The sequence below is a fragment of the Coloeus monedula genome (assembly GCF_965178545.1).
Source record: "Coloeus monedula genome assembly, chromosome: 15".
NCBI classification, from domain to species: Eukaryota; Metazoa; Chordata; class Aves; order Passeriformes; family Corvidae; genus Coloeus; species Coloeus monedula.
Window position 1 is genome coordinate 14,993,903 of NC_138795.1, and position 26,304 is coordinate 15,020,206.

General features: G+C 40.4%; 1 protein-coding gene across 1 annotated transcript in view; it reads right to left on the reverse strand.

Annotated features, from left to right (window-relative positions):
* Positions 1–26,304, reverse strand: part of SLIT3 (slit guidance ligand 3) — a gene marked incomplete at both ends in the record, with an annotated part of 466,119 nt that overhangs the window by 119,613 nt on the left and 320,202 nt on the right. Inside the window, 4 exons of the mRNA XM_082291121.1 lie at positions 428–591; positions 3,070–3,213; positions 14,665–14,736; positions 23,610–23,681. Coding sequence (XP_082147247.1) covers positions 428–591; positions 3,070–3,213; positions 14,665–14,736; positions 23,610–23,681 — 452 coding nt within the window. The remainder of the gene's footprint in view (positions 1–427; positions 592–3,069; positions 3,214–14,664; positions 14,737–23,609; positions 23,682–26,304) is intronic.

Here is a 26,304-nt window from a genome sequence, read left to right on the forward strand (position 1 = left end):
TCATTAGGCCAGTAAGAGCTCTGCTTGAATACAAATGACAATCCAGCCACATTCCACACTGTCAAAATATAACATTTCCCACATGGATTCACATATATTGTCACTGTTTTCCTTAAATATTCAAAAATTTACTAATTATTTATAATTATATGTCACAAGCTTTTATCTTTTTTTTTCTTTGCTTTGCTTTTAAGAGAACACAGCTATAGACTGCCTTTTCTTTTCTTTTCTTTTTCTTTTTTTTTTTTCCTAATCCATAAGGTAATTGGCTTTCTGTTGAACTAACCGAATTTCCCAAATTTAATTTCCAAAGATGCTCCCTAATATCCATTACAGCAAACACTGTCCCGCAGATTCGATTAGCAGGCTCTCTGGACCTGCTTATTCCTGAATTGAGAGTGCAGTAGAGGCTGGATAAATGAATTACCTGAGCAGCGGAACTTCTTGCTCTTGATCTGGCTGATGCGTTTGTTGGCAAGGCGACGGGGATTGCTGCAGCGAGCGCCGCTCGTCTCGATCGGATTATCCTGCAGGTAATCAGCCAGCCACTTCAGATGGCAGTCGCACACAAATGGGTTCTGAGCTAAATGTCTGCGAGAAGGATGGGATGTTTAATCAGGAGTGACCTGTGACACTGTGCTCCATCATTGTTTTTCACGAACGCTGAACCTGAAGAGTGGAGTAATTGAATCAGCTCCCGAAAAAAAACCACCCCAGGCCCGGCGGAAGCCACACGGAGCTGCACCGTGAATGGGAGAATTCTGTGAGCGCTCACATTTCGCAGCTCATTAAGCCTGCAGCATGTCCTCGCACAGAGGAAACAAAAACTAAGACGGCAAAGCCCCCTTTAAAGGACACCGACCTGCTGTCTACCAAGTCCCACGGTTTCTCCTGAGAGCCTGACACGCTGCCTTTTGAGAGAAATGCACCTTACCTGAAGATCATTTTGTATCCTGGTTTAAAGGAAATTTTATCAGCAAGCTCAATTCCCTAGGGATCAAAAGGTGAATTAGTAAAGCACCTTGGATCTTTGGGGAAAGGCAGAAATGATCCAGAATCCTTTCGCAAGAGTGAAATTAGTATTTGCACATGCTCATCATGTGTAATGGTATTTCCTTTATATGTATTTTTTCCTGAAGCAAAAAGTTTTAAGACTGACATGTTTATGCAAGGTACAACTTCACTCTATCCTTCACCAGAATTTGCACAACTTGTTTCCTATAAAACTGGAAATAGGTGTTATAGCACTGACTTTAACTGGGTATTTAGACTTTGGTAACAGAGATCTGCTGGAGCATCTTAGAGAGAAACAGTGTTTCTCTGCTGCTGTTCCTCATTTTGCTGGACAAAGCTGAGAACTGTGTCAGGAGAGTTTGCCAGGTCTTTCCCAGAGCCAGGTTCTAATCTCAGTTCAGCTAATTTGCATCAGTCCCTCTTGACCTCCAAGGGAGCAGGACTCAGCTCTCCAGTAAAGACAGGTTAAGAAAAGACAGATGTTTCAATTTCGTTTGGACAGAGGTACAAAGTTATAGCTTCACAAGAACTCTCTCACTCTGTTACTGTTTTTCACTTGTAGAAACTTCTTTTCTGTTTGCAGTTATTATATTTATGAACTGTCATGAACAAAGTAAGTGTAAAATACAACAGGGCAATGGCTGTCTGGGACAGGGAAGGGAAAGCACACAGAGCAGAAAGGGCCTGAAGAAACTCAAGTTTCCTGTTGCAGTAGAGCCATTCCTGCTGTGAAAGGTCCAAAGAACAAAGAATCACACAGAGACAGAATTTGGGTCTCGTTTTGCAGCTCTAGAAAAAACACAGAGGATGGCAATCACTTGGGAGTATCAAAAATGGGAGAATGAATCAAAGCAATTCATGACAAGGTGTCTTGGTGTGAAGCAACAAGTCCATTCTAAGTAAGGGCCACCAGGAACACCAGCAAAACCCTATGGAAACCAATGGGGAATGTTTATACCTTAGGGCTATAAACACTAAAAAAGCCTGTTGTTTAACCTGACAAACCTTACATACCCCTGTAAATGAACCCCCTCTGTGGCCCCTGTTTGTGTGTGTACATACACAGCAAGCTGCAGCAGCAGAAAGCATGGCAGAGCTGGGGGGGCAGAACTGGGGGGTGTTGTACACAATTATTCCAGTGCTTTAATAGTTTGCAGTAATACATACTGGCTAAATATCTGTTGGAAATTCAGGTTGTGTTTGCAGCTGCCTGAGGAGGTGGCAGAAACTCTGCTGCAAGATATCACTCCTATCAGTTTTTTGTATATGATTTAAAACATTTATACAACTAATTCAGCCACTGCATTCCCAGTATTAAAATATAGAAATGTGCATTTGCATAGGAAAAATTGCAGTACTATAGTGTGTGTGTGCATATACACTGCAGTATGTATATATATACACAGCCATACATATTTTAATACTGGAATATCAGGCTGCCAACTCCAGCTCTGAAGGAGTACTATTTACCTCATTATCTTATTACTCACAGCTTTAGGATGAGACCTTCTACAAAATATTGAATAATTTCTGTATTTTTGCTTCTGATGCCTATTCTAATGCCTTCAAATTCAAAGACTCCCAGAAAATGTTTAGTGGATTTTCTTAATGGATCAAATAAGACAACATATCATTCCCCTTAAGTGGAATGTCAGCTGAAATGTGGTTACAGAAGTCATGAACTCCACAGCAGGACTCAGACCCAGACAGGAGAGATGCTGACTCATTGGCTCACTAAAAACTGTTAGGCAATGATCCTAATAGAATCTGCTGTTCATATCTTACACAGAGTCAAATGCACACATCATCTCCCCAACAAACAGCCTGACCTTCACACAGTTATGACACTCCTGTCACTAAGGGCAGGCTGTGTTGATAGCTGCCCTTGCTGAACTGATGCAATGCTCCTTTTTCTTGCCCCTTTTCTCTCAGTGAGGAAAAGAGCGGCTGCTACATGGATGTCTCTTCCAAATTGTCTTAATGTCAGATGCAGACAGGCAACATCTTTGGTGGAGAAAGAGAAAGCTGTCATTTATGATATGCCTGCATACTCACAGAGTCTGGATCGATCGCAGAGGTGCAAAGAGCCCCTTGCTGATGGTCTGCAGTTTGTTGTCATAAAGAGATAACAGTTTGAGATTATGCAGACCTTGGAACGTGTTTACCCTCAGGCAGTTGATCTTGTTGGCATTGAGAAGCCTGAAAACAGAGAAAAGGTTTAGAATTCATTAATCTTGTAATAATCAAGACAGGCTGAACTTTGGGGTTAAATCTAAAGAAAAAACATTAACCTAGTCACCAAAGCCAAACCACATGTAAAGGCTTCATTTGCCTGTTACATTTAAAAGGTGAAAAGCCCACAGTCGACATGAGTACCCTCATAGCTGGTGAATATACAGACATATAACAGTGTTAGCCATCCTAAAATGCTTTGAAGCTGGGGTGTTTTGCATGCCTAGCCCTCTCCCAATTTACTCAAAATTCTACACAAATATTTAAGGAAGCCTTCAGCTTAATATACACAGGAATAAAAATTACTCCCCACCTTGCTATTCCATGCACACACACATACACACAGCCCCCGATGAGAACAACCATTATTTTTCAATTTTCTCTACCAGCAGCTGTCTTAATTCTAACTGAAATTCTGGGAGTTTGAAATCTTTTGATAAGGACTGCAGGGTTAATTTGATCATGGAAGATTAAAAAGACATCTTTCTCCTGGGAGACAAAAGAGAGAAGGGTAAGGTCTGGGCTAAGACTCAGTGAAAGGAAACTCAGTTCACACCCAAGGACAGCCAGGCAGGGGCCCAGGCTGCCACAGGAGCTGTGCAGTCCCTGTCCTTGGAGGTTTTCAAGATGACACCAAATAAAGCCATGAGCAACCTGCTCTGACCTGATGAGGAGGTTTTGCTTTAAGCAAGGGTTCTCCAGACTATTGCCAAGTGATCACTTAAGGTCCCTTCCAGCCTCTACTGTCCTACAATTCTACAAATTCCAGTCACATCAGAGTCCTGTGCAGTTGTGGAAAAGCAGCACAAAGGCAATTTAAATACTATTAAAAAAAAAATATATATGTATATATATATTTTACATCTACACAGCAACCAGCTGCTGGAACTAATCAGGTCAGCTAGAAAATCTTGGACAGTAGTTGTGCAAGTTTTCTTAGATCATCCATCCAGTGTTCTGCCCTGTACAATAAATGTATAAAAACCCAACAACAATCTGCATCTCCTGCTGAGACAATCAAACACAAGAACACTTAATTTGTCACTGTCATCTGCATAGGTGGTATCTTGCACTCAGAAGGGAAATAGGCAGGAAATTACTTCTTAGCAAAGCCCAAATTCACATCTTTAGACTACTACCAGCCAGAGAAAAATGGTAAATTGCAAACAATATATGTTGTTAACTCAGTTCTCTTGAGCACAAAATTCTTCCCTTGTCAGTGGGACAAATATTGCATCACTGTGGCTCTCTCTGGGGCAGTACACTAATATGAAATCACAAGACAAATATGTTTATAGGCAAAAAGGAAAATATATCCTCTATTCCTCAGCAAGCAAAGGCATCCTCTTAAAGACACCTCTAACAGCACAGGGAGCTTCCATTCTCAACAAACTGCACAGGCACCACCAGAGACAAGAGGGCAGCCACTCAGGAAGAAATAAAAGTTTGATAGCTGCACACAATGCTTTTCATTTCTTCAAAAAGTAATTCAGAAGATGCTTCCTCTGCCTTTATATTCCTGAAACCTTTGGAACATCACACTCTCATTACAGTTCTCTGCTCCCACTGTTGTTTTGGCAGAGCCTTGTTACTGCAGCCAATGGCCAGAGTATTAGTGATACACAGGAGATGCAGGCATACTTGGGCAGCATGGAGAACTCCAGGAGAACAGAGCTGCTTTGGAATGAGAGGGCTCCAAAAAAGAACTCCCCTTTCTGGCCTACAGAAAAGTCAGTATTGATTTACCCAAATTTCCTCCTTTACATGTTGTGGAAAATAAAGTTTGACATTACTTAAGACAAAATCCCATAGAAGGCAATGATGGATAAATTAGGTTACATTTTTGCATGAACTAATAGCTAAAACAATTTTATGAAATCATAAGCAGCACTAGAATGACCCCTCTGGAATCTGTATTTCTGTGACACCTAATCCACACTCCTGTTGGCTCCTCCAAAAGTAAAAGGGTAATTTTTCCATTGGGCTACAGGAACAGCTCCTCCTCCTTTGCTCCAACTGCAAATGTCATCTCTTCCTGCTTGCATCTTACAGCCATTTGTATGTCCAAACCAAGGCAATCTTTCTCCTCTTCGATCTCACACATCATGCACTCCTCTTTCCAGCTTGTGGAGTACCTCATCCGTAAAGAATGGGTTAACAAGGCATTAGAAGGCAGAACCAGGTACTGAATTTTGAAAATCCCCAGGCATGCTCTTAGGCATTGCAAATCCTCTGGTTTCTACCCCCTGTCCTTTTGCACTGGTCCCACTCTGATTTTAGGGAATACACATCAGCTTGGGTTGGCTGTTCCTGTCCCATGACAGAGGCTTGGTCCCTGAGCTGCACAGGAACAAAACTGGAAACAAGTATGTATTTCAACTTCTTTTGCTAGATGCTGATTTTTTTCCAGTATTACAGTAATGGTTTATGTTGCAAGCAGTTCTTGTAACAAGGCACAAAGCAAAAATGAAAACAATCTCAGCAATAAGAGAATTTACAACTGAACTACAATGGTATTTCTACATGTGGGTAACCAGTATGTCTTTTTGTAATGCCTCAGAAGTGCACAGCAGAGCTGCTTTGGGCAGATGCTGTTCCCTCCTGTGTAAAGACTGGGCACAAAGTCTACATTACTGATCCATCCCATTGAATAAACCCTCTGAGAAAAACTGACCTGCAACTGCAGTGAATGCACTGGATTCAGATTCATTCTCCCATTAGTTTCAACAAAACATGAATAAACCCAATGCTGAAAAATAGAATTTACAATGTGACGAGGTTTCCTGGCATGAATTTTCAATGACTCTGTTCATGGTGATATAATCTGTGACATTTATTTAGAGCCAAACACCAAAAATGAGATCAACTGATCCTCCATACAGCCACAAATACAGAGGCACACACTCTCCTTTAGGCATCAGAGTGATTTGGAATAGAAAAGTGCTTGTGCAGATTGTTTAGAAGTGGGAATTTGGATCCTAAACAGCTTTTCTGAGGTGACAACATCTATTCTGTGTATCACAGACAGTATGCTCAACAGTTATCCAGGTGTAGCCATATGGAGTGGATGGTGATACATTAATGACTTATTTCTGATCAGAATCAGTGAAAAACAGGGAAGAAGTGAAAAACTGAGGAAGCAGGATACATCACCCCTCAAAATTTCTTCCTCCTACTTACTGTGAGTTAGATGATGACTTTTGGCCAGAAGCACTAAGGTTCATATTCCTTTCAAAACTCTCAGTTATTTTAAAATATCTGCTATGAATATTTCCCTCTATAAATCTCAGTTCTTTACTTAATCTTTCTTCGCTATCCCAGCTCCCCTAATGGCATCTAATTATTAATTAGGTATACAAGGCAGGCCTCCCATGGTGCTAAAAGTGGTTATAAGAGGTTTTTTTTTAACTAACACAAAGGCAGATGAGAAAAACATAATCCAGGAAGCAGAAACACTGATCTTCCTTGAACACTGAACCAGGCCATAAAACATACCAAGGGTTCCTTTTATTGGACTAACACCAAAAGAAGGAACAACATTAAAAGGGGAGTCTTATTCTAGCAGGAATTACATGGTATTTATTTTTCACCAAGTCATGGTGAAAGTAAATTCCACTAATTCTCCTATTTTGTTATCAGCTTGATTGGATGAGATTTACACACGGCCTCCAGATGTGGGGCACCATTCAAAAGGTGGTTAAATATTCAAGTGGAAATAAAACCGCCTGCTACCCAGAGGGATGATGGATTATTAACTCAAGTCTCCATTTTCATCCCTCTGGATATGTAAAAAACATGAAGAAACCTCTCACAAGCCCTGGACCACCACAGAATACAGGAGAATGGTTAAAGACCTTGTGGTTTGCACACCATTGAAAGCAACGAGCTGAGCACTGTTACAATTCCATGAACCCATTTCCTGAAAAAGTGGATTTGTCCACACACATTGAAATAATAATGTGTTTCAGCTAAGCCCTTGAAATGAATGTGCACTGAATTGGCTCTGTAATTGTATCAGCTGCTCATAAGCACCATCTGCATAATTAAGATGGTCCCATAATTGAATTATATGCCCAAGCACAGCTTCAAGTGATTAACATTTAAATAACATTCTGAACTCCAAACCCAAAATGATTGAAAAAATTGTTTTTTAAGAGCAAATGGGAATGTTTATACGGCTTTTACCCTTAGCCATGTTTGTATTTTTATCTCAGTAAAGTCAAGTAATCAAACTATCAGGAAATAACCACAAAATTTGGAGAAGCGACAGCAGCCTGGCAACCTTACACGTGCTGGGGACTGCAGGCTGGTCTCTGGTGCTCCAGGATAGAGCAGGAATCATCCTAAATACATTAGTGAGCCTCAAGGAAAGTGTTGAGGAGAAAAGCTGCACCGAGGCACTGAAAAGCTTCTCTTCCTTTTTCACCAGCTTTGTGTTTTGACAGCAACGACAACATGATGAGAATGAAAATGTTTGGCATCCCATGAACTGGCTGGCACATCCCACATGCCAGACTCCACTAGGGAAAATGAGAACTCACCAGAAAAAACAGATGTAAGAGGCATAGGAGACTTGTAGGAAAGAGGAGAAATGGATAACAGTTTTGCCTGGGTAACAGCAGAATACAAATTGAACAGACATGACCTTTATAGAATATCAATAGTTGAAGGCTTCACCTACATTCAGAGGCACTATAAGGCAGCAAAGAAAGAATTCTCAGCAGAAAGCTTTTTTGAGGATATATAATACCTGTTACAACAAGTGCAAAAAAAAAAAAGCACATATTTTTCAGAATTTCAGAAATTTATAGGGAATCAAGTGTCATCTTTGATTCAACACAATTTCTCATGGGAGCTGAAAGTGTCAATATGGCAATATCTAGTCAAGTACTTGGTCATCCCAGCAGTCAATGACAAGCAACATCTAATGACAGAATTGTGTGTGCCCCTGCTTAGTTATTGGCAAAATAATTATATTAGGTTTCAGGAACATTTTAAGATGGCCTGGACTGTCAGGGAGCATTTTGATTATCTCTCACTGTGTTGAGATATTTAAATATCTACTAAAATTTACATTTTCTAATGTGATGACTGACCACTGAAGAGTCTGTCAGTGCTTCAGTTGATAATAACCAGCATGAAATCATCATCATGCTTGCTTAACCAGCTTCAAGTATTTCTCCATGTTCAGGAAACTGGATGATGGTGATGACAAATTTATTCACAGTAAATTAAAATGAAAAAGTCGCAAGCTGATAATGAGTCAAGAAGGAAGTACAGAGCACAGTCTGACAGTCCTGTTTTGGTGGGATTTTAAAAAGAGAAATTCCTTTTCTGATCCAAAAGTCTGCAACTCCAGTTGAACACCATCCACAAAACAATCCTGTGGTACTTCTGTTACTACCTGGAGAATTATAAACACGTGTTCTCACAGCACCCAGACTCCTGCTATTTGAAATTCAATAGTGTCAACTTGTGCCTGCAGACAAGATCACAGCTGATTCTAGATAACCGTGTCATAATTCAGATGCACAACAGAATAAACACATTTTCTCAGCTTTCAGTGCTATGAGAGTTAGATTTGTGTATAATAACGAGGAGAGTTTCTGTCAAGACAGTCCAGCTTGGAGCACTGGCGTCAGAGGGGCTGCTGGATCACACTGACGTAGGAATGAGCAGTTGTTTTGGGAAGCTGCATGCAGCCAGGCTACACAAGTGACATAGAAAAGGCAGATGCTGTTGCAGTCTTTCATTAGTGCTTGACTGTAATTGTATTTCTGAGTCTGGCAGATGCTGCTCCCTCACTAACAGCGGCTACTGAGTTTAGTAACATTATCACAGTAGCAACCTAAATGCAGAAATCTGAAGGAAAAAAGCTTGAGGCAAATGGCTGGAAAGCAATTCTAAAGCTATTAAACGGGTCTGTGCACAGAGTGTTCTGTCCTGGCCTAGGAGGATGAGGGTTGCATAGTCCCTGTGCTATAGCCAAAAATATTTTGAGTTGTCAAGAGTGTCATTTTGTCATATGTCATTTTGCTAAGAATTGAGGTTCACAGAACCCAGAAATGACACAGGTTGCAAAGGACTGGTCTGAACTCCTCTCAAAACATGACCCATTCATGCACAGTTAATGCAGATCACCAGATCACAGGATAATTCAGAATTCCAGGAAGCTTGGGTGGTTTCTTGTCCTGTTAGGCTGCCAAACCAGGATGACTTACAAGGTCAGACTCGGTTGCTTAGAGCTTTATCCAGTCTGGTCTTTAAAGCCTTGAACGACAGAGGATGCACAGTTTTCTGGGCAGCCTACTCCAACTATGTGACATCACTGTGAAAATGTTTTCCCCTTATATCTGGGCAGAAGGTCTCTTTTTTTTACTGCCTGCTGTCTATTCTCCATGAGAAAAATTAAGAACTCCACAGAACAAAAAGATTTTATGCATCACTTAAAGCCCAGATCACTATGGGGAAGAGAAGAGACTACTGTGCTATTGAGGACTTGTAAATGGAAAACTGCACTTTCTTTATTCTGACATTTATGTACTGTTTACATGGCTGGTTAATATATTTATGTATACAAAGTGCAATGTATACAATGCCAAATACTGGAATTGATGTACATTCTGTTGTTTTTATATACTCTGTGCAAGTTTGTGCATCACAGCATTTTCTTTGAGATTCTATCAAGCCCCAAAAGTATACAAAAAGTAATTCGTAGATCCTGTTTTAAGCTCTTCAGTACTGGGATTCAATTTAGAGCTACAAATCAACACAAGCACTTCAAACTTGGCAAACTTGCCGTGGAGATACTTTCCAAGCAACCTCACCAGAAAAGAGCTAGGGGTACCAAGTATCTGCCTTATTCATCCCAGAAAAACCAGAATAAACGACAAGTTAAAAAAAAAAAAAAAAGAATCACTCAAACCAAAATTTGACTGGCTGAATTTTGGGAAGACTGATGATAGCAGTTTCTGAAAGTACACACATGACTTGTCACTTCATACAAGTCTATTTTAGGGTCAGCTGAAGTTGTAAATATTATATCTAGTTCCAATTTTAACCCAGGTTAGGTGAGTGATAATTTGTCACCACTTTTGACATCACTTTATCTGTCAGTATGTCAAACTCCAGGCACCAATATGATTATCGGTCCTTTCCAATCATAGCATTGAGTTTTCCCTAATGACCAGATATTAGGTGAAGGAAGAGAAGGCTGTAAGGTTTTGGCTTCGTTTTTTGAGAGAGGAGCACAACGAGCCTCTGATTTTAATATATATGTACCCCAGGAGTAGATCTACGTTTAGCAACATCAAAACAGAGCCCACTACGGGGATTTTTCTTGCTCAGTAAAACATGGGGATCACAAGCAGAAGATTTAGGATCAACACGCCTGAGCACTTGTATGATTAGTAACCATGCAAAGTAAATTTCCTCAAGGAAAAGGGTTTATTGAAAACTGATACTTGCCAGACATTTGAAAAATGAGACTTCATCCCTCATATTATTCTGCTATACAGCCTCTTTAAACAGTAGAGATTTTATGATAGCTCCTTGTTCCAGGAAACAGAGCACCGCGAAGCGCACGGCGTACAGCTGTAATAAAAAGGCTCCCAGAATGTTTGTTTTAATCTGGTTGCAGGGAGGGAAGTGTATTACTTAGATATGACAAATGCTGGCTCACAAACTCGGTGCCCATTGCTGAGTGAGTGGAGCTGCTGTTGGGTTTATCTGCCACAGGGCTGCCCAGAGGGAAAGAGCTGCAGTGTGTGCTGTGCCCCCTGCGCAGTGACTGGCAGCACTTTGGCAAGTTCAAGGGCTCCTCAAAGAGCCTGTCCACATTCCCAGGAAACTGAAGGACAGCTGAGCAGCACATTTAAATGTCTTCCACTTTCTAGACAGCCCAAGGTCAGTTGAAGGCCTCCTGGACAGGAGTTCAAACTGCCCACAGCTAATGGTTACTTGAAAACTTCCACCGTAAGCTGAAACCTTTGCATTTCTTTCAGTATCTAAATGCAAGAAATGCAAACAATGATAATTAATCAAACACTATTTCACAGCTTGGATGCATTGCTCCCCCAATAAAATGAAAGTTTCTGTTCACTGTATAAAAAAACCACCACAAAAGCTAAAAACCAATTATCCCTTTCTGGAAAACAACATAGCTTTCTCAAACTCAAATTGACCTAAAATTCTCAGAAGGCACTTGATCCAACCTGCTGAAAAGAAGAATGTATGAGGATAGGGTACAGTAGCTACAGAGCTTTCTATCATCCTCTCCTCTGGCAACTTCCAAAAGGGTAAGGAAAACTACATAGTCCAAGAAAAGCTTCTGCTCCACAGAACAGATGTGTAGTTGGACTTGAAGAATGGTTTTTGCTGCTCTGTTGGTTACCACTGCATATTTAAGAAACACATAAGATTTGTGAAATCAGCAATTTAACAAAAATCCAATTGCAATTATTTTTGTGGGTAATGTTAACTACTTAAGATAGTTACTTGTAATGAAAACTTCAGAAACAACATTTTGAATCAAACCCACAGGGTTTAAAAAAAGTCCAACAAAACCACACCCTAATCCCTCAACAAAAAACCCCCAAACCCTTATTATCTAACCATGTCTAGTTATTCTCTTGCCAAATATAATATAATACTGGCTTACCACCTCTGCCTTATAGGGCAGAAATGTGGAATGCTGATGCCAGCCAGGTGGTCTAAAACTTGTTCTGAATTAATTTTCCCTACACCAAAGTCAAACAGCGCACTTAAAGATGTGACCATGCCTGAGATGAGAATGTCTTTACCCACTCTGGGGCTCCTGACATCAGTGGTACTGTCTGAAGGTGTTAGGCCCTTACACAGAACATTTCAGCCAGAATACAGTGGAATAATCCTAGCCTGTACTGTGACAGTATACTTAAACTGAAGAATAATTACACATCTGAGAAACTCTGATGAGTTCTATCCAAAACAATTAATAACAGTATTACCTGTTCTGAAATTTCACAGCAATTATTTTTTCCTTTTTAATAATATATTTTCTTTCTAAATAATATCTTTTCCTTCTAAACAATACAGGTCCCACAAGGACTCTCTTTTTCTCATTGTGTCCTGCTTTATCATAAAGCCAGTACATTTTCAAAACTGCTCCTGCTCCAGCTCAGGAAATCAGACAGGCTACCAGGATACCTTAATCAGTGTTCTTATCAGAGTGTCTCCAGACTAATAAGAAGAAATCCAATCTAGTGCCCACTGAACACTAAATTAGATCTAATCATAGGGCACTCTTCCAATTGTTCAACAGCAGGTCTAAGACCAACGAATGCCATTTATTTTTTTTTTTTAGTAGCCATTAAAATACTACAAGTAATCCCAAAACAGCTGCTTCAAAGCCACAATCAGAAAAGCTGCAGACATTTGTTTGCATTTAAAGCATGATCATTCAATGCTCTCCTTGGCAAAAGATGCTTTACATACAAACATGCTCAAGAAGATCCTAGAAGGCTCCAGGGTCATGGTATTTTAGGAATCCCAAAATGCGGCAACCTACTTATATCTTCTCAGCTTGAGAATGTTTAAATAGTTGAAGCACAACACCTTTCAATGGTTTTCTGGCACACAGAATTTGTCTCCTTAACAACAAGGCATCATTTGAACTAATTCTGACTAAAAACAATTGTCTCTTGTCTTAAATATGCACTTCACTGAAAGCCTGCTCTACATCCATGCCAGGACTATTCTGTAAAGGAGCTAAAAATTGCTTAATGCCTTATGCAAAAATTCTAGACCCATATTTTATAGGACACCATGATACATGTGTTGAGTGATTTTTTTTTTATATTTTCCTACTGGGAAAGATTCTATCTGTGAAGAGTCCTGGATTAGACAGAATTGTGTTCAACTGTATCACTTTAAACTTGTAACCATAAAATATTTAGGGAGGACTGTCATGAAACTCAGATTTTTTAAAATACAGCTCTTTTTCTCAGAGGTCAAAGTGGGACAAGTCCCAGCTCCTCTGCACTTTCATAATTATTGTCCTCACACCTGGAAAACCATTCCCAAAATTCCTCTTACTGCACAGGCTGCCATGGAAACACTGAAGTACCAGAAAACTTGTGAGGTTTGGGGCAGGAGAGAGGAAAAGAGCTGCCAGGAAAAGTATGTGCACAAGGTGAAGATAAAACGATGGGCAGCTCCCCACTGCCACAGCTCAGGAACTGTCCCAGCCAAACCAAAGGGGCTCTTGCCTGTCCTGCTCTGGAACAGGGTGGTCCATGTTTGCAATTAAGGTCTTATGGATAAATTACACATCTGAGTAGTCCTTCACTTAGCATTCAGAGTCATTTCAGCTACTTCATTTTCCTTGTTTGGCTTTGCTCGTGAACTTTAATCCAAATCTATGCTTACTTTGATACAGCATGTAAGGGCAGCAAAGGCTGCAATCACAGGGACACATCCCATGGCAATGACAATCTTTGGGAAATTCATTGCTGGCTACGTCAGGATTGTCAGAAAGACTTAAAGTAACATGTCTAAAATCTACTTCATATTCTATATTAAGTATGATTTACTGTTCGGGGTGGAGTGCTGTATGTGACATAAACCAGAACTGACTCACATTTGATACATTGCCTTTATCTTCTAAGTGCATCATCCACAATGGTAATGAGAACATTAGGGATACATATTAAACTCACTTCCCTGCTGCTCCCTCTACTGACTGGCTGATGATTGCCTTCCCTTTGAAGGAGTTGCTGGTTCCCAATGTGATCATGGAGATGGGAGTGAGTGAAATTTGCAATTTCACATTTGGCTTAGGAAATTTTTTCTGCTCCATTAATACATACGGAAAAAAAATATATATATTACCCTGATCATGACTGCAAGTTAAATCACATGTGGCATAAGATACTTAAGCAACAATATATTGTGAAATCATTTCTCTTGCAACCAAGCCCCATTTGACATAGTAAGAACGTGGAACTGAGCACGAGTTGCAGCAACCAGACCTCTCATGTTGCCCTTTCACTTGCCCCAGCAGGTTCTTGCAGCACAGAAGCCCTCTAGGATCCAGACATTCAACCACAAGTGCTAAATGTGTAAAAACAATCAGATGGCATCCCCACCCACGCATCAGCCGGTGACCAAATTTCCTTTCTTGGACCGAGTCTCTCATTTCCTCCCCACACTTAAATCTTCTGTGTCTATTATCCATTATACACACTGTGCTATAAAACTGTTGACACCTTCCTTTTTTAGTTTTTTCAGCCCTTGCCTCCCTCTTGCCTGACACAGAAACAACAGACTAGCACATCCCTGTGAGTTTTCAGTGGAAAAGGTGGTTCTATTAATGTCAGAAGCTGAAAGAACAGTAAATCTAGCTAGTCAGTAAAATAAAGAGGAAGGGATCATACTCACAGCAGCTGCAGAGACACAAGATCATCAAAAAGGCCCTGGGGAATCTCCGTGATCTTGTTTCCATAGAGCACTCTGAAAATTCAGGAAGACAAAATAAATCTTAAATAACAGCCCAGTTTAGTGTCCTCCCACATCTCTGCATTATCATCTTTATTGATCATGGTGCACCATGCCCAGGATCTGTGGGCATTTCATTTAACCAGTGATCTCATTTTCTTTTCAGAGAGCACATGGCATTAAATGAGTCGTTATGATTCAGGCTTCGTCTGGTGTTGGAAAGCATTTTTAATGTAGAAACTGGACATCATCCAAAAACTGTATCTGAAATATTTTTCATTCTGTTAAGGGGTTTTTTTTCCATCCCTTTTAGAAATATTTTAGCCACTGAAAGGCACATTGTCTGATGCAAAAACCTAGAATTCTGCTCAGCAATACTGAATTTAAAAGCCAGAGAGCACAAGCTGCTGTAGATAAAATTTCATATAACTGAGTCTCTTAAGATATAGTAATTGGCATGAAATGTGACACAGGCATCATTGGATAAAATATTGTGGCTTCACCAGCTGCTGTTACCATTTCAATGAACTAATATAAAGAAATTTATCCTGAATGGGAAATAGACATATATTTCAGGAAGTCAGAAATAATTTAGGTATAGCTTAGTTATAAAAATCAGTAAGGCTTTAATAACAAAAATGCGAGTCACTGTGCATATTTAATCAACCATAAACATATGACCTGATATCCATGATTCAGTTTTAACATTAAAAATACTTCATTTTTTAATGGAAAAATGCACATATATATTACCCTTAGAAATTGAACTAAGGGGGAAGAGAGACAGAACCACCATTATGCTGAGATGGGTTACCCAGTGATCAGAGCAAAATCATGTATGACAGGAACACCTGAAATTCAGTCATGGCTGAAGTATTTACTCATGTCATTTCTGCAGGCTGGTATCAGTTGTCAAAACCAGAGAGTGGGTGATGAGCTTATGTGAGTCCTGGTAAAAGGGAAGATGATGAGGCTCCCCCTGACAGTATTTTGCCTTACCTAAACACCTTAAATTGGGAAAATCAGAATTTCTGTAATTTCTATGCTCTACATAGGACATGGCAAATGGTTATAAACCAGCTCATGCCAGAACTTTGCTGCTTATGTGTCACTAAACTGGTTGGCTCCCTCACGTTTCAGTGTGGGACCATAGGCTGGCCATGAATCAAACGGCCATGTGAGGCTTGGATGTTGGCTGAAATCCTGGCTTACTCTGCCTTACAACATTTGAGATATTAGGAAGAGAGGAACATACTGAAAAACAAACTCTTAGCATGACAGACCATTTCCAATACCCCCTGGCCTTCCCAGAGCATCGCCACTTCAGTTTACTCTTCATCAGTCACTGGGAGTCTATCACCCCTGGGGGAGTGTTCCCAGATCAGCTCATTTCTGAGCCTAAACAAAATAACACCATTTCAATAGCAAATCCTAAACTGAAACCTCATTTTTCATTACTTTTGCAGCTTAGCAGGAACTGAAGTGCTACTCAAGAAACTAATGGTCATCCAGCATTCTACTTTCTCTAAACAAATGTAACCATTTCTCTATCTAGTACAGAGTCACGAGGATGGCTTCTAATGTGCTGCTCCAGTTAGTGTTTTTTGTGAGTAATGAATGCTTCTTAATTGTTCTGTTTTTTAACTTTAGCCTCAGAAGACACACATGATTTCCTATTTCAACAAAATTTAATGCAATAGATGTAAATTTTTATACTCTATCCAAAGCTAGACAGAAATGGTGGCTGGACTTGTAAAGGTTTAACAGGACCACTCAGAACATTCAAGTCCCTGGATTCCACTGGGCTCTAAACCAACATGTGAAAGGCTGACTCACAAATTTCTTTCTGAACAAAGATGTGTACACCTGTATCAGGAAGCAAAAGCAAAACCACTGCAAATAAAATATTTGTAAAAGGTTAAAACATTAATGCCCACAGAACCCAGCAGACTTCCTTTTCACCTTCCAGTCTTTCTGAAAAACCTTTCTTTAGCAGGTGTGTACACCGAGGTTAGACTGCAAACTCTGGGATGGCAGAGAGATATCTTCCTTAGTTTTGTGAAGGAGCAGGATCATCAGGGCTGATCAATAATGCATAGTACAACAGCAAAGAAGAATTGAGAAGCCAAGTTTTACAAAATGCCCATGGAAAGTAAAAACATCCCCACTCCAGCCTAAGGGTTATTCTGGCTGTAGAAGTAAAACACTCGGGTAAAGTAAAACCTTAAAGAAATATCAGCACTCACATCCTACGTACTACTGAATGCAATATCAAAATAAGACCCTCAGAGCAATTTTTTTTCATTTATTTTTAATTTGAGAGTCAGAAGGTCATAGAGCAGTGTGCTACTGAATTGTAAACCTTGGATGTGTTTATACATCTTCTTTATTATTTTGAGCAAAATAAAACAGATCAAAGTAGCTTATAAAATAAAACAAAGCTCCAATTTTTAGAAGCCATGAAAAGGAAAATAAGCATTTTCCAAACTAATTTGGCTTATGTGCATGTGGCACATTAGCATTCAAACAGATTAGCAGCTAAACAAAAGTCAGTATGAGAGCTCAGGCACTTGTCTCTAATTCATATTCATGTTCAGCACTGCACAGAGCCAAATTAGCTAATGCCATGCCTGCCTGCCATGCCAGGGCTGCAGGCAGACGGCCCTGCCAGAGGAAGTGCAGAGGAGGGGAGATCTGCACTGCACTGCAGCTCCTCTCTGGAGCTCCTTATTGCCCTTTACTGCAGGAAAGAGCACAGAAAACCTGCTTTGCTCAGAGTTCTCTATTCTGTGTCAGCCAGGAGAGCACGCTCACACCAAGGAACAGGACTGTGGGCTGCCTTTGGTCCATCAGGCTTCTGCTCTGAGCAACAGCTGCTGCCCTGGACAGAGCTGATGGAGCCAGCCAGGCTGGGAGTCCCTGCAGCCACAGCGACCCTCCTCTCCTCCTGCCACACTGCCCATCTCCCTGGCCTGCCCCCCAGTGCTCCCAGAACAGCACCTCTGGGGGAAAAAGAAACCAAACAAAAACGCCTGACAAGAAAAAAAAAAGGTAACTTCAAAAAGCCATATAGCAGGAAACACAACCACTTCAATTCAAGAACTTAATTTAATTTCCCAGTGCTTTTACCAGCAGAGGTCAAATTTAGGAGATTTTCCCTTTGGCATTACAAGTTCTAAGAATGGTGTTCACTTGCTTCCCTCACATGTGTTGCAGGACACGCAGATGTCCTGGCTAATGTGCAAGCTTGGCACAGGAACCCAACCCTTCTTCCAACCCAGAGCACCTGAAATTTTAGACCCAAAGCATTTTTTTAATTAAAAATACACTAACAAAGTTAACATGCAATAAAAGCAAAATTAGCTCAGTTACTGCTGCCAATAGACAGTCAATCAGTGAATCAGAACATTTATTAAAACACAAAAAAAATGACTAAGATTTTTAGTGTGTGCTCCTGATTCTTCACTGGCTTCTCATCTTTAGGAAAGCAAGTCAGCCACGGGTCTGACAAATACCACAGCACATAAAGCACAGATCCCTGGCAGCACTGTGAGCATTGGAAATCCCTGGGAGAAGCACCCTAAAGAGTCATTATGGATCTGCAACAAAAAAGTTATACAGATATAAAACAGTCACAAATGAGGCATTGTTTCTTCAGTCTGATTCTGGCATCATATTTTAATAGTCTCTTAGCAATGTATCTATCCCAAGACACATTAGATATTAAATTGCTAATTAAATAATTAATTGTTATTGCTCAACTTCAAGTTCTGCCATTTAATCCAACTGATATTCTAAAATAAAGATTAAACTGTGAAAATAGTCACTGCATAGATTGATCTGCAAGGCTGGGACACACCACACACAGAAAGCACAGGAAGCACACGTAGCCACAAGTATGTTTTCTTGGGTGAGAATGTGATCAAGCACGGATCAAACCTTCAGCAGCGGGGTCTTAAAATATAAAATCTACACTGATTCTTCACAGTCTCTATCCATTCTGACCTCTTGAACCATTTTAAAATGAGGAAATTTGCACTGACTTTACCAGTACACAGCCTTTCAGATGCACAGAAGTTAAACTACACCATCTTGGAAGGGTTGTGAAAAAATAATTGCTGTGTTGTCTTTATTTTATGTCTCTATTCCTCAGCCTACCTTACTTGCAAACGTAGTTGCAATTTAGCTGCTTCATTAAGTCAGATCACAGAATACAGAGATTTTTCCCTTGAAGGTGACACAGAGTTTTTTGAGGTATGAAAGCCTAGCACAGAATCCCTTACTTCAGACCATATGGTTTCCAGCTAAGTGTTCCTTTATTTTGGCTGGGCTGAAACATTCTTACTGAAGTGTCAAATTGTGACTTTATGCAATGTCTTTTTCAGTCCTCAAAATGCTTTTAACTTTCCTTCAGACTGTGAAGACAATTCTTGCTAGGAAGAATTATATTTCCCAAGCTATGTACAATGGCACAGGCTCAATATGAATTCAGGTTTTCAGAAGAGTAGGAATTGATAGGGATAAAAACAGCAATAAATTTCTAATATCTAAAAGAAACTTAGACACGTAATTATTTTCCCCTGCACTATTTCATATTTCTTCAGAACAAGCTAAGCTAAATAAATCACAGTAAAACTATCCAAAGCAATTTGTTACCTTAAAATAAGTTTGTCAGCTATTGCAATAGACAGTGTTTTATTGCAGATTTCAAATCACCATGAATGACACCCCATACATCATCACCCAGGAGATGATGGTCTAAGTGAGACTCCTATGTCAAAACCTAAGCTGTCTCTTGTCTTTGTGCCCAGGCTGATCTAAGCTTTTAAAGTGTTCACTAGCTTAATTCAGTATATGAACAAAACCAAAGGAATTCTCCCTCTGCAATGGTCTAAAACTTATTCATGCAGTTTAACACCCTGAAGGCTTAGACTATTTTGTCATATCTCATAAAATGTCCCCAGACAGTCTGCATATGGCCTTCCAAACCTACATTTGTGGGATGTTTACTGACCTCAAGACTAACATTTATCTTTAATACTATTAACAATAACCAAATGCTGATACAATCCTCTCACTGATACCAGACAGATTTCGAGTTGATTAAATGAAAAACTAATTTACTTCAGAAAGTGTGTGCAGAAATCTTGAAACATGAAACTATTCCTAACTTGTCCCCCATGCTCTGGGCTGTTATTAACCATTCCAACTCCTGCTGAGGCCCTGCTAACCACGGAACACAAACACCAGGTACTACAAACAGAGTGGTTCTCAAACTTTTCCTTCAAATTCAGGTAATACATTCCTTTGCAACCAACCAATTTTGCCACACTTCTCAATGCAAGGATACTATTTGCTCTCATGTTTATATAAAAGAAGTATTGCATGGCAAGACTAATTCTTCCAGCACAAGAAGAAGGAAAGGAAAGGAAAAGCCAGAAAACTATAGGAAGAAGAAGAAAAAAATGCTCTTAAAGAATAACCATTCTGGTTCCTTATTCTGTAACAACCAGGGGAAAAAAAGTTATGTGCATCCCCAAATTTTAGAAATTCCTTGTTCCAAAGAGTCATACGAATAGGGAACAAAATCCCATTGAAAAAGAGGCATCGAGAAAATAACTTATTTTTTCCTGCATGTGGGGAATGGAGAAGTCTTAAGTACCCTACAGGAACAAACATGCCTTTTTTTTGCTAAATGCAGAGAAAACCCAAGGCAGAAATGGCAGCCTTCAAGTATAAACATTTTGTGACCCATTTGACTCCCATAACTGAATTTCTTGTTAGAGAAAACATATAGATTTACAATAAAAACTTATGACCTGCTAGCACATGGATCACTTAGCACTTTTAAAACATTTAAGTTTTATACATTTTAGAGGACACAGCTTCTGTTATAAACATTCCCATGTTTTGAAAACTGCAATACACCATTTTTTCTACCATCTCTACACAAGTACAATAGGCAGAGTACTCTGAGAAGCATTTCTGCCTGGAAACACCAAGCCAAGCTGACTTCAGAAGAAAGCAGAGTAGAACCCACTAAATATAGGCCTGCATTAGGCAGCCAGACTAACAATGTTGGCTGCCTTCCAGAGGAGCACTCTGGCTCTCCAGACCCAAAGGGAGCACTGTGATTGCATGCAAGCAGGGAGCAGAGGGACGAGCACAAAGTGGGAATAATGCAGAGGGAAAAAAAGCCAGGATTTTAGGCAGTACAGCAGCACTTCATTTTTAATGGAAACCAAGTTGCTTACTTTCATTTGTGCATTAATACTTTCCCCTCCTTTCTTCTGGTTTGAACTCAGCTAGCTGAAAAGTCCAGCTGCTCTGCACAGAGATTAAACCTCGGTGGTGTCTCATTAAAATGTATGCACCAATCACATCTGACTGAGGTGTAAGAACAATAAAAGTTGCTCTCAGCTGAGCTGAGGTTGTATGCAGAGCTGTGTTCCTTCAGGGTATGCAGCTGACTAAAGTTACTGGGGCCTTGGGCACCAAAATAACTCAGTGGTTTAAGAGGGAAAACACTGGCAAGCAACTGTCTCACTTCATTTCTACCTCCTTGTTCTTTCCCCTTTGGCAGTGTCCTTGGGAGGGCTGGCAGTTCTGAGGAGTCCTCTTCTCTTGCATTTGTCTTTCTGCGCCTGACTGAGCTGGGCTGGTGGCTGTGGTGAAGTTCAGACCAAAGAAGATCCTCTGCTTCTGAGGGGTAGAAACCTGGGGAAGCTTTCTTCAGAAAAACCCAGATTCTGCTGACCAGCAGATATCTTGCTCCATAAAGATACCTAGGGCTCAGAAACTGAAAGAACTACAGGGAGGAACCTGCCAGGTCTGGGTGACAGGTTGTGAAGATGAGGGAACTAAGCATGACTTGTCAACCATAGGGAAAACATTTGTAAGACCTACCTGCAATGAACAGCAGGGGCAAAACCTTTCAAGAGAAAGTAAAAGCACAGTGGACAACTGACCCTAGAAGAGGGGGCTGATAATTTCAAGACTGGAGTTGATAATGTCCTAGAAACAAGACTGCCAAGGAGAGGAGCAACTTTGTGTTGCAGCTTTGTGTGTCTCTGGTGGAGGGAAACTGAGGCAAGCATGGAACAAAGGAAAGACTCAGAGGCAGTTCCCTCGCTACAGCCTTTGCTGTGCTGCATCTCATCTCCCTGCTGTAACCCACTGGCATTAACTTAAGCACCATTTTACCCACTTGGATATAAACATATTCAAACATCATTTACTTAAAGTATCACTAGGCAGAGAATACAGAGTCATGTCACTTGCTTCTGTATGCAAGTCCAAACACTGTAAATTCCTGCCCAGTTTATATTCTCATTTCCTCTCTGTCCACTCTGATGTGTTTCATCCCACACTTCTGAGGCCACCTGGGGGTATCTGAATTAACTGTGCTAAAGCTGAATAAGTTCTGCCTTGGAAAGTCAAGCCCAGTGGAAACGTCTTGCCCATCCAGCTCACTCCTGACCAGGAGGTTTGCCAGGACCAGGAAGCTGCAGCACTGCAGCATCAGCAGTAGTTCCATACTAAGCCAAAACTGTAGCGTTCAGTGAATGTCACTCTCTTGCTGAACTGTTTCCAGACAGCAGTGAGGGATTTGACCATTTCCACAGCATGTTGAATAACACTGCCTGAACTATTCAACAAACACCAGCAACACTTAATATATATTTCTGGCATTCTCCCAGCTGGATTCAGGGCACAAGAAAGGGCCAACCCTTCTGCATTCTGGCTCAGAGGTTTTCTGCAACATGTAAGTTTAGTACTTCATGTAAGTTTAGTACTTCATAACCTTCTGATATTCTTCTAGTCAAAAAAATCATTCAGTTTCTCAGAATTATCCAGTATTCAGAGAATAAAAATATGGCAGCTTGTAGAAATAAACTACAGTTTTTAAAAACTAAGCTGTGTTATATGAATATAATAATGAGATAATTGTTTCAATACTGTCTTTAAAATTAATGCAGGTAAATATCATTCTAGTTGTGGTTCCCTCTTCTCTCAACATGGGGCTTTCTAACACTAATTTATCCTCAATAAGCAGCTTCTGACCTTGTATTGCTCATTTTACCCATTAAAAACTCAACTGTTTTAATAGTGCTGCGGGTACCTAGGCTGAAACACAGCTGCATGCAAATTCAGCTTGGTTCTAAATCAGTTTTGTGTGTTTTACGCAGAGAAACAAATGGCTGCCAAGAGATCCCACCTTCCTTTTATCTTCTGTATGAAATTGTATCTTAGTCCCCTTCCAACTTAATAAAGTAGTAATTCTATCTAAGACATATACACCTTTTCTTATGGTTAGGTCCTTCCCTAAGTAGTCTGAAGGAAAAAAACCTCCAAAACCCAACACCACTGCCAAAAACCCACAAAACCTCCCCCACCCCCCCCCCCCCAAAAACCAACCCACCAAAAAACCACCGAACCAAAAAAACCCCACACCACAAAAACCAAATAAACCAGAAACTCCCAAGAGAGTGTAATTTCTTTACTATGGAAGAAAAATCCAGTATGGAAGTATTTCCCCAACTCTCCCCTGATTAACAGCAGCAAACAGTGTCTGAGCTAAGGCGAGGGTTTCGTGTGCCAGGAGGAGTAGCAGTGCATGGAGCAGTCTGCAGGTGCACATGTACAGCAGACTGAATAATGCACTGACTTGAAGAAGTGCAGAAGTCAGCAGCCTTACAAGAGACTTGCAGACAGTCCTCCTTTCTAAACTCCATCACCAATTTTTCATTTACAAAAGATCAGATACTTCACACAAGCTGGCAGTTGCACACAGAAACATATGTTCCCCCAGACAGCACATTATCATTTTTATTCCTCTTACATGCAAGCTCTCCCCAAATGCCCATTCAGTTCTATTTTCTACTTACAATGAAATGAGAGATTTCAAGCCTTTGAATGCATCAGGTGCAATGTCGGTTATTTGATTCTTGCTGATGTCTCTGTAAAGAGAAAAAAGGATTAAAAAAAAAGGTTAGTAAACAGGAATCTGATGAAAGTATTTTAGCTGTAGCTTATTGGAAGAACACACCTGATATAAAACCAGAAATAAATGATCATATTATTTCAGAGAAATGATGAACTATGTCAGGGTAGAGATAGGCAAATTCCAGGAAGGATCAGAAAACATCAGTCAGTATGACAGACCACAGCCTCAATAGAGAGTGTGCTTCTTAATATTGTCTTTCATTCTATGGACGTGAAAAAAAAGGTTTTTATGAAGAACAATAGTGATGATAAAACCATCCCAAGACCCATTAATACTGGAGATGGCTCTGCCACCCTGTGGGGTGGCCCTCAAGCATGAGGAACAGCCCATGCCAAAGCATAAGGGTTGTCTGAATGTTTAAATGCAGGCATGGAAGGCCAACTTTGTAACAGTACAGAGGATCACGCAGACTGCCCAGCCCCTGATCCCAAAGCAGCACCAGTGTCCATGGGGAGCTCGGCACTATTCCACTGGGGTCTGGGCTTTAATGGCCTAGAGAAAACAAGGAGCTCAAAATCTACCATGGCCTTGATTTAGTGAAGTTTTCAGACACTGGGGAAAGCTTTCAAGCATCTGAGAGGGAACTGTGGAGCTCTGAAGCCAGCAGCACTGCGGGGACACCCAGCGTGCTGCCGACCCTCTCAGGGAGCCCACAAGATTCACCCTTTTGGCTACAGTGAGAGTGGGATTCAGTATTGCCTGCTGTATTTTTAAAGTAAAGTGTGTTCCTGGCTTGGAAAATACTCTTCAATTTGAATCATAACCAGCCAACAACACGAAGATAAATACAGACTATCCCACGGGAACTTTATACAAGGAGCCAGATTTACTACACTCGGCACTCAGGTGCTCAGAGCTGGATGCCTCATCGTGCCTGTCACTGTCATCCAGATTTTCTGCCCGTGAGTTCAACCAGGTGCTGAGCTGGAACATGACTTTCAGCCACCTTGCTGCACTCCCTGACAGCTGACATCAGCTTGTACCAGTAGCATCCAATCTCTTCACTGATAGCTGAAGCAATACAGCATTTCATGTACATCTTCACTGATATTTCCACTGGGGCACATGCTATGGATCCAAGCAGACTCTAAATAAACATGACTTGAATGAGAACTTACTAATCAGAAAGTAAGGAGGTTTTCCATTCTCTACATCTTTTGAGCTACAAATTAAGTTGGTTAAAATTTCAATGAGTTCCTCTAACTCTTTTCAAATCTAGCTATATAAAGTGGGATTTTTTTGTTTGGTTTTCTTGGTCCTTTTCTAAGGCTTGGTTCTTTTTTAAAGCTCATAAAGAATTGCTCTGACAACATCCTGCCTAGCAGGACAGAATTCATTGAAGGTTTTGGTTTTGCAGCTCAACTTACAGCAGCCAAACTTGCCACCGTGAAAGTAGGAATATGTATTTTTATTTTTATACAGGTTTTAGTGAAACTTGTTTAGACTGACTGCTGCTCTTTATCTGTAAGCAGAAGTATGAAATGATCGGTCCTGTGTATTTATTGAGGAATGTGTTAAAATCTGTTAAAACCACATGAAAGGTGAGTTTGCTGAACAATGACAAGCATCTGAAAAGGGGCATCTAGTTTTTGAAAGATTTCAGCACTGTTTTACTGATTTGCTATGTCTCAACCTTTCCATCCTTCCTCTCTCCCCATGTCTGGACGCTAATGAGTGTATAACTAATGGTGCCTGAACGTGCAGAAATGCCATGCTGGGCGACGACACTCACTTCATGCAGATGCACTACAATCAGCATTAGAAGATAATTAGACACATTATTTCCTTTCCATTAGAGCCCAAGTTCCACTGCTGTTGGATAAGGAGGTTCTATCTCCTTCTGACTTGACTGAGAGAAAGGGATTCAATTTTGTCCTTGTATTTTTGTTCCCTTTGTTTGGCCTGATCTGGTAGGATTGCACTACTCTGTCCTTCATTTACATCAAGCCAGAGAGAGGCTTTTCTAAGCTGCACAACTAAGACAATTTAGATGACATAAGGCTCATTTTCATGGTTTAGGGTATCTCTGAATCACTCAGGTGAAGTGTGCCTCTTCAACTGGAAATGTAATAAAATTATTAGGATTCCACTCAGGCAGGGATGACATCAGTCACCTCATACTCCCTCCCTGCACCTCTGACAGCACGGTGGAAATCTCTGAAAAGGCTGTTGCACACCTTGGAGGGTGGCTGTGCTCAGTCACCAGTGAGGGACATAAATTGGTTTTGACTTTGTGCCAGGGAAGCAAGGATACCCTGCAAGTTGCTGAGTAACACATGACTGTATGGCTTAAATATCTTCACTGTAAAAGGTTTTGAAACAAAACAGATTTATTTTTAGATGCAGCCAAATGCAAAACTAATAGCATTGGCTGAATATTCTCTTTGTTGACTAACATTATTAAAAACAGATTACTCGATTATCTCTAACATATAAAATGGACTGGAAAATGGTTCTCATTTGACAAGAGTACTCAGCATAATCCATGTCATATATGGTTTAGTTTTTAGAAGCTGCTTAAAAATGTAGCAACTCCACAGAGCTACTGGGAAGCCTGTGAAATCTCAATGTGTTTT